Here is a 13,974-nt window from a genome sequence, read left to right on the forward strand (position 1 = left end):
ACACACACACACACACACACACACACACACACACACACACACACACACAATCCATCCAGTAACTGGGTGGACCCCAGAGAGACGTCTATAGCGTGGGCAGTGGTCTCTCAGTCCCCCACCCACCCACTTGTCCCCATGGCTTCTAAACCTGATTAACATCAGACGCAGAGCAGGGAGCAGAGGTCAGGGTGTTAATGCGGAAAATGGCTACCACACTTTAGCTGGTCCCACTTCCTCCCGTTGGGTTGAATCGGTGTGTGCATGTGTGTGTGTGTGTGTGTGTGTGTGTGTGTGTGTGTGTGTGTGTGTGTGTGTGTGTGTGTGTGTGTGTGTGTGTGTGTGTGTGTGTGTGTGTGTGTGTGTTCTGGTTTAGGTTTGGGACAACAGGGTTGAGGGGAGGCAGTTCCGAGCATGGATGGGTGGTGTATACGTTTGGGTCGGTTGTGCCATGCGTGGGACGAAAATCTGGCGAGCGCAATCAGTCATCCGGAGAGGTACAGGAATATGCTCACTGTTAAGTTGTTTACATTTCCCTGAAATGACTGGAGAGTGGGTAATAAGTGTAAATCGATGAGGAGGACGGGGGGAGATGTGAGGGGGCGAGGGCTCTGGGCCTGTGATGTAGCCCAGACTGACAGTACATCGCCCTATGATGGATTAGCACAGCTGGCAAATTACATCTCCTTAATTGTTGCTGTGCAGTATGCCTTACAGAGTATCACTCTCGCTTTCATCCTGACCCAATGCAGAGCTGATGTTTGATGTGGAAAAGCACGAGGGGTAGACAGTCGTACTATTAACACTTAAAACAAGGACCTGGCGTGTGTGTGTGTGTGTGTGCATGTGTGTGCGTGTGTGTGTGCATGTGGGTGTGTGTGCCTGTGTGTGTGCGTGCGTGTGTGTGTGTGTGTGTGCGTGCGTGTGCGTGTGTTTGGACGTAGAGCAACAAATGAAGTCATAAACTGTGGATATTTTTTAATCAGTCTGGCGAAGAAAGAAACGGTCGAACTTCAAAAGTTTGTCGCAAATCAGTGAAACAGATTTCACTGATTTGTCCCTTGTTCAAGATTTCTTCATCTACATTCTCCCAAGATAACAAATATAAGAAATCAAGGGGTGAGATTTAAATAAAGGTTGATGGCTATCCTTTATTCTCAATCCACAGACACAACACGCAGCATGCTCTCAGATTTCCCAGAATGCAGCGGGAGCTGGTCCTAATGGCCGGCCAGGTCAGCTGGGTCAGCGTGCCTCCGGGGACCAGCGGCAGCAGAGACCAGGAGCCAAAACATCCAAACTATTTCTGAAAGTACTGGAGGGAGGGGGGAAGGGGGTTGCTGAGAACAGTTTGAACAATCAGCACAGAACAGGAACTAATCAGCTAATGATGCCTCATGCCGCTGGAATTTTCCCCGTTCTCTGTGTTTTGCTATGGGGTTCAGAATACCAGAAGTTGTTTTGTTTGAGTGTGTGTTGTGTATTTAGATGACCTGTTTTTGTATTTTTTTAAGGGAATGAAACACAAACAAGTAGTGTGTAAGTGTGGGTAAACATACACCAGAAAATTTGAGGAAGATAAATCCAAGATAGTCTGCATTAAAGGTTGTTACCCTCAAGAAAAGGATCTCAAACAATAACTTGAGGTCAAGGGATTTTAAACAACAACAATACAATGGATTTTAGAGGGAGTCTTACTTACTGTAATATGACAGTGTCCAGGTTAAACAAATAGGAGGAATGTGAATTGATTGGTTTGTACGTGCCAGATTGAAAGATATGCCAGCCATACTCATGGCAGTTCTCCATGAGGGAGAGGGGAAACATCAGATCCCTGGTTGAAAGGTAGGCCCGCCCATTTCCACATGGTTGTTGTCAACACCGAAAAACATTCAGAGGGAGGAAGTTCACTTAACAAGATAAATACTAAACAGGTGTATTCATTGATATATTTGTGGACAAATTTTAAAAGCATATGACTGTGGTGTTAAGCTAAAAAGGTGAACTAACGATTGCCTTCTCTGATTTTGGATATTACCTTTTGCCTTAGCCTTTACAATTCAAAATAACCTTGATCAATAAACATCTCTCTACAATATTTAGGTGGCACACTGCCCCTCTACAGAAAGAGTTGCATGTGGTTAGGTCTCTATGAACTAATGTCAAACCAATAGTAGCTATAATCCCTGACCAGGGCTCAGGAAAAACCTGGAGTGCCATTGAAATGTCAGCAACGTCAGCCATGAACTCAGGCGGTCATCAGGGAACCCTGCAGCAATAGCTGTTGAGGTCTAGTGTGTTGCTCTGCAGACGTTCAACATTTTTCCTCCATTTATCAAAGCCAAACCTTGGCCAGAGCCAGTGACACTCCGAGACGGGAGTTGTCAGCTAGGCCATACATTAGGCCAGCCAAAGCTGTTCTTTATTAGCCGAGTGATAAATAGGCTTTTAATTGTTTTGTTTTCTCTCTTTTTTAATGATTTTTTTTCTCTCATCACATGACAAAACATGGAAGAGAATGTGGGAATTGATTCATTACGGGAAATTGTAGGTCATAAAGGACAATATTTCCTTCAATGTGTTATACAATACAAAGGAAAAGAAAGTGTGAAATAACTATTTATTTGGTTGCTTGGTAGAGAAGGCTGATCTTACAGCCAGGTTCCTGAAATTCATGTTCTTGTCAATGTTTTGAGCTAAATGCTCTTTTCCTAACAAGTGACCATAAGCACATAAACAGAACCATCAGTTATAGTCAGGGTATCGCACATTCCGAGGAAAGGGTTAATAATTGGATGTGCCCATGTTTATTTTGCCTGCCATTTTGGATCTCAGTGGCCAAGGGATTCTTATTTTCCTTGTCAAGATTGTTATTGCCATCAGACTCAAAAAGCAATGGTCTCCACAGTCATTTAACATGTGATGACATGGGTGTTGATCTGAAACCCAATACGGGGTTGACTACGGTGACAAGTTTAGTTCAAACTTTAGAATTTGCTGCAAAACAATCAATTCAATTAAATCACAAAAGTAAAGTAGAATATACTGTATGAATACTTCTATGGGACCTATCAATTGAGCTTCTTTTTATACATGTGATTGAAAATTTGTGCCATCCTGATTAAATGCATCAAACATTGAAGTTGCATTATTGTATTCCAAGTCTAGAGAAGACTAATGACAAGTGTCTGCTTCAGTGAGCAGGCTGCCGCACCAGGAACACAGAGGCCGGATGGAGAAGAACCAACACCTCTCTTCAATCTGGATTCAAGTGTAACACACTACCAGGTCTCTCTTGGAGAAGAGGTGCTTAACCGGATAAATAAAGGTAAAAAAAACAATAACACTTGTTTTCAAGCACAGGCCCAACAGCAACAGTATTAGCAAGTGTGTGTTTTTCCTTGTGGTCGTATTAAGCCATTGCTGATAAATCTGCAATTCATTTGGAAATCCGCTAACTATGCTGAGAAACTTCACCTTTGAACAGCTAATGTGCACCTCTGCTGCTCCGCTCGGTAGCTTGAGCTAAGTACTGCACGGGACAGAGCAGTTACTTGTCTCTCCCAAGTTGGAACTTTGCCAAGATGTTTCCCAGATGTTGCAAATGTTATGACCACATTACCGATGCTAGTCAGACCGCGACTGTTTAACCAACCGCATCAGTACCAGTGAGAGTGTGATAGTGTCACCGACCATGGACATGCTTCTCTAGGTCATTGGTCACTTGTGTGTGTGTAAGAGTATGGGGGGTGTGTGTGTGTGTGTGTGTGTGTGTGTGTGTGTGTGTGTGTGTGTGTGTGTGTGTGTGTGTGTGTGTGTGTGTGCACACGCTGTGGAGTTGTAGAGAGTGCAAAGAAATAGCAAGATTTGGAAAAAAATGATATGACTCAATAGTGGGCCTTAGAGTCCTCTATTCTTATGCTTTTCATTTTAAAAGAATGTATTTCGAATGTGCAAACAAATAGTGTTCAGAATTCTCAAATCAAAAAATATGAATATGTGTTATATATAAGACACATTTAGATAAAAAACGTTTAGTGGTTAAGACAATAACAATCACTGTTCTCACCAAAAATATTATTATATTATAATAACATAATCAAACCATTAAATACCTAAACCAATAAAATATTATTGGATGCATGGAGTAAATGTAACTTTCTTTCCTTTGCCAAAAAGAGAGGCCTTTCGACAAACATTTATTCCAGTGAACGATCACCGCGTCACTCACTTCCGGTATACTCATCTGGAACTCTGGGTAATGGAGTCTGGCGTAGTTGCTTTGTTATTAGCAAGTTAGCAATGCTAAAAAGTGTGTCGGGATACTTAGGAAGATACTAAAGGATCGCCCAGGAAATCAGCGAAAATGATGGGGAAAACTGTAATAGTTACCGGGGCCAACAGTGGAATTGGAAAAGCCACGACGGTAGACATTCTGAGGCAGCGGGGTCGCGTTATCATGGCCTGCAGGGACATGGAGAGGGCAGAGGAAGCCGCCCATGAGATCCTCGCTGTCACCGAGGCACACGCCAGGCAACTGGTGGTCAAACCACTGGACCTTGCATCTCTGAAGTCGGTTCACGAGTTTTGTCAAGGCATCATTGAGGTAGGTTGAAATAATTTCTGCGTACATGTCTTTCCAACGTTGGTACGCATGAGAACAGGCTAAATGGCTGGCCCTCTGTTTGCTTCTACTCTTGTGACTGCCAAATTAATGCAGCATTATTGTATCACGTAAGCATTGTGACAATTCAGATGGTCAACCATAAATATAGCATACTATCTAACCACAGTATTGATTTGAGCAAAAAACTGGAGTTTTAAACATCTTCTTGCACATAACACTAGACACTGACATTTCGACCGTGTTTACTTTCCACTGTGAAGTAGTTGGAAATGCTACATAGGCAGCTATTTTATAGTTATAGTTAATTTAGAAAAGATTTGTGGACTCTCCCATCAATTTGCAGATGCCAGAGTTTGAGCCTTGTTTCTCTGTGCTGCCCCAACAGGAAGAACCACGTGTCGACGTGCTCATCAACAACGCCGGGGTCTACCAGTGCCCCTACTCCAAGACGGTCGATGGCTTCGAGATGCAGTTCGGGGTCAATCACCTCGGCCACTTCCTCCTCACTAACCTGTTGCTGGACCTGCTGAAACGCTCAGCTCCGAGTCGGGTCGTCGTGGTGTCGTCCAAGCTCTACAAGCACGCTCACGTTAACTTTGAGGACCTGAACGGCGAGCAGCACTACGACAAGGCCTTCGCCTACGGTCAAAGCAAACTGGCCAACCTGCTGTTCAGCTTGGAGCTGGCTCAACGGCTCGAGGGTACCGGCGTCACGGCCAACTCACTGACTCCTGGCATCGTCAGGACCAACCTAGGAAGACACGTCCACATCCCCAGCATGGCAAAGCCCTTGTTCGGCCTGGTTTCCCGTGGCCTGTTCAAAAGCCCTGAGGAGGGGTCCCGGACCTCGGTCTACCTGGCCTGCAGTCCGGATGTGGAGGGTGTCCAGGGAAAGTGTTTTGCGGACTGCCACCCACAGGTGCTTCTGCCCAAGGCCACCGACATGAACGTCGCCGGTAAACTTTGGGATATCAGCGAGGTGATGGTGGGCATCACCACGTGAAACCCCTTTTGGTTGCAGCAGGCAAATGCAGAAGCTAAAACAACTTTCACTTTTCTGTTAATTTCTAGAATCAATCTTGAGTGTTAGATTTACAGTCCAAAGACAACTGCTGATTATCCCACACATCACATGGAAATCACGAAGTGTGTGTGTGTGTGTGTGTGTGTGTGTGTGTGTGTGTGTGTGTGTGTGTGTGTGTGTGTGTGTGTGTGTGTGTGACAACCAGTGGAATGTTGATTACAGTTTTTTACGATACAATAAACACTAAAATCTAAAGTTTTGCCCAATTATCAAAACCTTACACTCAAGGACTAAAACTCGGCCCCAGATTTGCACCACTGTAAGCACAATGAGTCCGTTCACACTTTGTGCAAAACAATACACACAGTGATTTGAAACACTAACACACGCGTCTATGCATTAGACACAGAAGTATATCAAGATGTCACTTCCTTGCAATTCTAAAGCACTGACTATCAAATTACCACACCCATGAGCCAGTTGATTGAACACTGCCATCAGGTGTGCAAACACAAGATTGCTTAATTGTAGACACACCAATCAGGTTTAAGCACTATAAAAATGCAGCAGGTGAGTTCACCAAACTTAACCAAAATGGAAGGAAGAGGAAGAGTGAGGATGAGAGGGGGAATCGGAGAAGGAGGAGAAGGAGGCAGAGGCCGTGCCAGAGGTAGAGGCCGAGGTAGAGGTAGAGGAAGAGGAAGAGGAAGACTTCAAGCAGGAGGAGGTGAAGCTCAAAGGAGAAGAGGTCCAACTTTAAGCAATGAAATTCGCGCAACTCTTGTGGACCATGTTGTGAACCATGGATTGACGCTGAGGGAGGCTGGACTGAGAGTCCAGCCAAATCTCAGCAGATTCACCGTGGCATCTGTCATAAGGGCATTCAGACTGGAAAACAGGTACAAAAATTACCTGTTTACAGCTTCTTACTGTATGCACCCCATATCAGCACTTTTGATACCCCTTCCTGTGACATTTTACAGTAGGTTACATGTGTTTTGTTCTACATAGGATTGAGGGTCGAGGACAACGAGGAGGAAGGGCTCCCATTTTCACACCACTGCAGGAGAGGGAGATTGTGAATATGGTTTTGGCAAATAATGCCATCAGGCTTCGTGAAATCCAGGCCAAAATTATTGAAGACCAAATCATTTTTCAGAACGTGAATCAGGTCTCTCTGTCCACCATAGCTCGTATCCTGAAGGCACATCAGGTACAATTTAAACAGATGTACCGAGTGCCTTTTGAGAGGAACTCGGAGAGGGTCAAACAGCTGCGGCATGAGTATGTGGAGGTATGTATTGTTCACTTTAGCACTCTGATGTTGCATACTGCACACATAACCTTTTTTTACATGTAAATGTGCTGTACACTAAATCTATGCTGAACTACACAATCTTGTCTCACTGTATTTTCGAGAGTCTTACAAATGGATGCTGAGGCCATTCAGCATGAGTACATCTACATAGACGAGGCAGGGTTTAACCTCTCAAAGGTCAGAAGGAGGGGAAGAAATGTAAATGGCCAGAGGGCAATTATTAGCGTCCCGGGGCAACGTGGGGGTAACATCACCCTTTGCGCGGCAATCACCCAGAATGGGGTCCTCCACCGCCATGCCAACATGGGTCCGTATAAAACCCCTCACATCCTTGCATTTTTAGACAGATTATACAACCTCACAATCAATAACATACAGATCCAATACATTGTCACCTGGGACAATGTTTCATTCCACCGCTCTGCTCTGGTTCAGAACTGGTTTACACAGCACCCAAATTTCACAGTCCTTTTCCTGTCGCCATATTCACCATTTCTTAACCCAATTGAAGAATTTTTCTCGGCATGGCGGTGGAAGGTTTACGATCTGCACCCCCTGGCTCGGGTAGCCCTCATTCAGGCCATGGAGGTGGCCTGTGACCAGGTTGAGGCCACAGCCATACAGGGGTGGATAAGGCATGCACGGCGATTCTTTCCCCGCTGTCTGGCGAATGAGGATATCGCCTGTGTATGTAGATGAGGGGGGGGGGGGGGTATTTTTTTGTTCATGTTATGTTCATGAAAACTGGGAAATGTTTTTTTGGTTGGCTTGTTGCCTTGAGCATATGGAAAAAAATAAATAACATTGTCAGCAGCATTAGTCTTGTGTCCTGTGTGGTTTCTACAGTAATGCATACAAGTGTGTTTAGTGTTCACTGTGTGTATTGTTTTGCAAATAGTGTGGGCAGACATTGTGTTTACAGTTGTGCAAATCCGAGCAATGTTTTGCAAATTCACTGTGTGCTTCACCTATACTACTCTATGCACTTAGAAGCAGAATTAGCCGAAAGTGTTTAAGGTTTTCAACAGCAGAGTGTAACTGGTGCAAACAGAATTAAGTCATATGCAACGTGTGTGTTTCAAAAGAATATGGTTTTGATAAGTTAGTGTATAGTTTTTACAAGAGTGGTTCATTTTGCAAAGGAGCTAAGGTGTTTTGCTAATTGGGTTTGTGATTGTGCTATTCGTGTTTTGGATTTTGCTAAACAAAACAAAACAATCAAAATTGTGTTTATTGTATTGTAAAAAACTGTAACAGATGAAAACCATGTGCAATTGCTGGCTGTATCATTTCATTGCTTCAATTATTTTGTTACGTTTATATCCTGAAATAATTATTTTATTGTTCGCACAAATTTTGTATGACTAAATATATGTAGGGTATATGCTATACACATTTATTTAAGTGTAACACTTGACTACAAATAACATTTTAACCATTGGTAATGGGTTTGTACATTATTAAACTTATTGCAAATATACCTTGCAGTTTAGTCTGTGATTGTAATTAAAGACTGCAGCTCCCTTTTTCTAGGATGATTTTAAATCATTCTGAAATGTGGATGTCACATTGGTTATAATGGAATGATTGTAATAATCTTCTTTAGGCTGTGGCTACACCCTGTAGGAGTACGATCGATGGGGATCCTGTGTATGGTGTTCCCCCTGTGAACTGGAGATAAATGCCCATATTGTGTGTGTGTGTGTGTGTGTGACCCTTGACATGGCACCCCATCCACCCCCTACGCCCATGGTCAGCTGGGATGGGCTCCAGCCACCCGCAGGCCTTGCCAGGAACAAACTGGTGCAGTAAATGGGTGGGGATACAGCCATTTAAGCCTTTCAATCCATTACCTCACTTACACAAGGAATTCAAATAAATCATTTTCCCTTTTCTTAGTTTCACTTATTCCTCTTTTGTTGAACTGAATAACGACAGCTCTAGAGGGTCAACCACTAGGCCTTGCTGTGCTTAAGAAAATCAACTTTGGCCAGAATGTGATCTGGTACAGTGGATATTCATGATTGGGTATGCTTAATAGTATGATGCCCTCGACTTGCTTAATTTACAAACAAGCTCATTAGCGCCGTCTGCTCCTGGGGGCTCCCGGGTTTGCAATTTGAATCGTTTTAAGGGGTTAGTTAGGCTTAAATCAGCCATGCTTCTTGCCAGAGCTGAATGCAGTGATTAGCTGGGAATGTTTTCATACTTGGTCCCCCACAGATAGACCCACCTCACTCTACATGGAAATGGTAGCCACAGCCACACATTTCAAACATCCAATTCCCACCTGTATTCTTCATGAAGAGATTTTCTGGATCGTTTACATTAGAGGCTTGAAAAACAAAGTTGAATTTCAGGGGTAGCAGAATTTATCTAATCAATCTTGTCGGAAAATAGTCCTGAGGCATTTTAATGGCAGCAACGTTGTATTTATTTTTCGAATAACTAAATTGGGGCAATTACAGAGTCTTAATCTGTCTGTAGAAAGTACTGCAATGTTGTTAAGTGCAGCGTTGCTAATGTATACAGTGATGGCTTCACTTGCGCCTCTCAATTTCCAGGCTCCCATGCACATTAAATCACAAAACAAGAACATTAAATCTTTCCTATTATTTTGTTTGGAGCACTGCTTTTAAAAGTAGCCATTCATACCTCAACATTCACTTATTTTGAATATGCCACTTGAAAAACCAAAATATAAAACCATTGCAGCACAATCAGCGCGAGTAACAGGTTCAAGAGAGGTATGAGGGTTTTGCAGTAGTGTATTTTATAATGGGGGGACACTAGGGACACTACGGTGGCCCTGAGAGGTCAATGCGCTGCAACTTAAAAAAACATATGCAAGTATGCAAACAAATTAACAAAAACTCTTTATAGATTTGACTATACATGCACAGCATTAGAAAATGGTCAGCTAATATGGAAAAAATAATAATACATAAAAACAACACTTTACAGAAACGCGCTTCAATTAGTCATCACAGAGGTGTTTCAAGAGGTGATGAACGTGTCTCGACACTGTAAATATATGTTTGATTTGATATATGGTGGCTTTTTTCTTAAGTGATAGACCCATTGGGGTATTATTGTGGTTTTTGAACCCTCATTTAGGATTGGGCAGTGGTGGGGCAGATTGGGCAGAGACAAAAAGAGATGGAATGACATGTATATGACATAAATAGCTACGCCGGGACTCAAGGCTTTTGACTTTACATGGGACTTGCTGGTGTAAATACAGTAGGTCAACCTCCGACACCCAGAGACGTAAGGGTCTGTAGGTATAGATCAGGGTTCAGCAAGCCACGGCTCTGGAGCCAATGTGGCTTTTCCACCACGTGGCTCGATGTAGCATTGATTTTTTTTATAAATAATAAAGCTATTTATATTCTTTATCTCAAAGGAAACCGTTCTTATTTTGGAGATCAAGGTGAACCTGTGACACAAATAATAGCAAAAAGTGATTTAAGAGGAAAACTAAAATAAACGTCACATCCTACACCCACACTTTTCATAATAGCAACAAACTATATTGGCTACATATAGCTATTGGCTATTGGTTATTTTATATGTTGTATAACTATATATAAAATGTTAGATGCTATGTTATCTTAATTTTAGCGGTTGAATAGGTTTTGTCGCTCCAGATCAATTTTATTTGGTGGGAGGGACCAGAAATGGCTCTTTTGATAGTGAAGGTTGCGACCCCTGGTATAGAGGCTAAGAGGCGTTATAAGGTACAGAGGTCAACAGTCCTGGGTAAAGTTCACAGAGTTATCTGAAAAGATGTCACTACCTCTCTAGACCTGTGTTAGGTTGACCTTGGTCAATCGTCTGCCAGACTTTTGTTTGATGTCGTTTCACCGTAAATCAAACACTGTATGGAGGGACAGTTCATCCCAAACGTACCCCAGGCCTTGCTGTCAGCCCATGCATTGCCCCATGCTTACAGTAATGAACACAGTCATAGAGTCCTCCCAACGAGTGGAGGACCAAAGCATCAACATTTGTTATAGAGATTCCGGTTTTGCATTATCGAGCTTGGTTGCATTTGTAGTCCTGTGACACTGGATGTTGAGCAAGTTCGATGTTTTTCAAAGCATTTGTTCTGGCAGCAATATCCTAGAGACTTTTTTATTTATTTTTTAAACATAGCGAAGGCTAATTCTTCCCACGTAACAAAAGCCAGGCGCCATTGCATCACACAATTCATGTTTGACAAGATGTTGGTGAGATATTTGTGCAGTCTACCACAAAACAATTACATGTATGAAAATAATTACGGAAAGCGTGGGAGTGATAATGTGACTGCGGATTGAGATGTCAAGGTTAATACCTTCCTGCCATATTTGCCGAATCTCGTTTTCTGTTTATAATCTTCTGGATGAGCTGCAAAAATAACACTTCTGTCACAGTTGTTCTCTACTGCTCCCTCTTTCAAGAGAGCAGAGTTTCTCAATAATTACTTTGATTCACTCTCCCAGTTTTCAATAATAGACCTGATTGTATTCAACCCAACATTCAACTACACAGTTAGCTAGGTGATGGAATCAAGGCTACAATTTGTTTTTTTATGATTGAAGAAGGCAACATATTTTATATTGTAATGGGATGAAAAGTGCCATTATTTTATCTTTGTCTTCAATCAGCATTTTTATACTACCTGGCATGGAGCCAAGTGTAAAAGAAAGCCAGATTATTTGGTTTGGCGTAAAGGCTCAGAAATTGCAGCATGCTTCTCAGCTACCATATAAAAAAGGCACTAGACCTTGATAGTGAACTTTTAAACTTTCCCCATTGTCAATAACTATTTTCTCTAGTTAACTGGCAAAATAACTATTTTGCCATTGCAATTTGTAGTGATTTACAAAGGCAAGCAACATAAACGATGAGCGATACAAAACTCAGATACAACACTTGAACTAACACGCTGACTGTACTTTTCATTATTACAGAACACCTTTGTGGGGTTGTCCTTTCTGTCTTTTCTTGCTGTTAAGTTAATTGATGGTGTAGTTCCACACTGGGGACGCAAAGCATTCCATCATACAGCAATAATAACAGTTGCTATTGGACTTCTCAATCAATCATCTGTATTATTTCATTACTTCGGATATATAATACTCTGGCTATTGTGAAATGTGGTGGAATAAATTGCTCACTGTTCTGTTGATTAATGCTGCATCTCAGGTCAGCGCTTAGAGAAGAGAAAAGAAGAGGAGATAAGGCTATGAAATCGTTCAATTGGCCCCCAGCAGGTCAGGGCTAGGCGGGAGAGGGTGGCTGGCTTCAGTAGCTGGATATTTCGGAAATCCTACAATGAATGTAGCAGCTATGATTCAGTTGTATTAAGTTGTTGAGATTCCTTTGCACTTTCTACGCCTCAGGCATTTTGTCATAAGTGATGTGTAGCAATGGAATTTTGGCCAGAATTGTATTTTTTATCTGTTGTATTTTATTCTTTAAATGTTCCTTCCCCTCCAATGATATCAACATAGTTATGATTGGAATCTAAACAACAAAGGGAGCCCCTACTCTGGCATGTGAAGGTTTTATGATTGAACCAACCGTTCGGATGAACCAATGGAACTTCTGATATAGGTTGCAAAATAGCAGTTCACTTAAAAACAACGGCATAACAAATGACACCTATGGGGGCCGTTTATTCTCATTTGAAATGTGTTGTGTATTGTTTTTATCCTGGCTGGAGTTCTGACTGCCAGACATTTTCTCTCTTCTGGTCAGCCCTGGCTTCAGGTTTTTCACAGAACCATGGAAAATAATGACAAGGCATAATTCGTCACGTGAGCGAACATTAGCTCTACATGTGTCATGACCAACAAGGTAATGTAACCTGAGGGTGCCTTGTTATGACCTGACTTGGGCTACGTTTCTGACTGGTTTTGGTCTCTTTTTCTTTTAAAATAACAGGGTAAGGCTTTCTTCCACCATGCCTGGTTCAGTCTTTCCTATACCTACCCTCTCTCCACTCCCGTGCCCTGCATGTTGTCTTTGTGTTTACCGACCCCACTTCTACCTAATCCCCCCCAAACCAAATCTTAATCTTGACCTAACTTGTATCACTACCTCTTCACCTCACTTTAAACAGCCTGATTTGACCTCAACTTAACCTCTGCCGGGCCCTACCGGAGAACCCTGTGAGGTTGGACAGCTGTTTATCTCTTACTGTGTACAAGTTGAACAATGTATTGCAATGCTTCTCACTATTAATCTCTAGGCCATGTGTGTTACAGTTTACAATGGTGGTATTCTCAGCAAAGCAGCAAGCACACTTTTACTACTAAGTGTAATTAATGAATAGCTACGATGTGAAACACCTTGTTCAAGGACGACTCCAGGATAGACTGTAGGCACAGGGGTTCAAACGCAGAACCTTTTGGCTGGGCTCAGACACCCTAAGCAGACTATATCATCCCCCTTCATGTTCTAACTCACTGCTCTCACAGGGCACTATTGACCTCCAACTATAATTACGAGGAATTTCAAACCTATTAAGGAAAAAGCCACATTTGAGCCCCGTGTGTGTGTAGTGGATTAGCATGTGGCGTGCGCGTGCTCTGGTGTTTACATTTTAGGTTGCGTTGCTGTGCAGGGAACAAACATCATCATCGATATGACGTACACTTCGGCGCTGAGAGAAAAGGTGAGGCGGGAACAAACGTCAGAGCGTGCTCGTAAATCATATGGAAGAGGTGAGCAGTGAAGTAGCAGCAGGCAGTGTTGCCAGATTGGGCCGGATTTCCCGCCGAATATGGCCAAAATGGCTGCAGCGCGCAACTGGCCCAATCTGGCAACTCTGGCAGCAGCTTTGAGGAGAGGCCCGGGGAGCCTACTGCTTGGCCTGGGGGATTTGTTTGGTTCGACCAGTCCAAACACAGCCAGGAGAAGAAAGATTCAGCCAACTCCTATGAGTCCCTTTCCCGGTTCGCCTTTCTTTCTGTCAGGCACCAGTGCCTACACACAAACACGCACGCGCACACACAC

General features: G+C 42.9%; 1 protein-coding gene across 2 annotated transcripts; it reads left to right on the forward strand.

The window, feature by feature from the left end:
- The first annotated feature begins 4,220 nt into the window (after nt 1-4,220).
- Nucleotides 4,221-8,850, forward strand: LOC130383017 (retinol dehydrogenase 14-like). Of its 2 annotated transcripts, XR_008895668.1 has the most exons (3): nt 4,221-4,603; nt 5,010-6,547; nt 6,660-8,850. XR_008895668.1 is itself a non-coding variant. In XM_056591006.1 (2 exons), exons 1-2 carry the CDS (start codon nt 4,364-4,366, stop codon nt 5,625-5,627), a joined length of 858 nt encoding a protein of 285 aa, XP_056446981.1. In that variant the 5' UTR covers nt 4,221-4,363; the 3' UTR covers nt 5,628-8,850. The 2 variants fall into 2 exon arrangements, 1 of the variants encoding a protein (XP_056446981.1); XM_056591006.1 differs by having other exon boundaries at nt 5,010-8,850.
- Nucleotides 8,851-13,974: the final 5,124 nt, after the last annotated feature.

This window comes from Gadus chalcogrammus, chromosome 5, assembly GCF_026213295.1.
Source record: "Gadus chalcogrammus isolate NIFS_2021 chromosome 5, NIFS_Gcha_1.0, whole genome shotgun sequence".
NCBI lineage: Eukaryota > Metazoa > Chordata > Actinopteri > Gadiformes > Gadidae > Gadus > Gadus chalcogrammus.

Excerpts from the sequence above, each read along its gene's own strand:
- LOC130383017 (XM_056591006.1), top strand. The coding sequence starts at position 4,364 with ATGATGGGGAAAACTGTAATAGTTACCGGGGCCAACAGTGGAATTGGA. Across the intron at positions 4,604-5,009 it reads TTTGTCAAGGCATCATTGAG|GAAGAACCACGTGTCGACGT; the intron begins GTAGGTTGAAAT and ends CTGCCCCAACAG.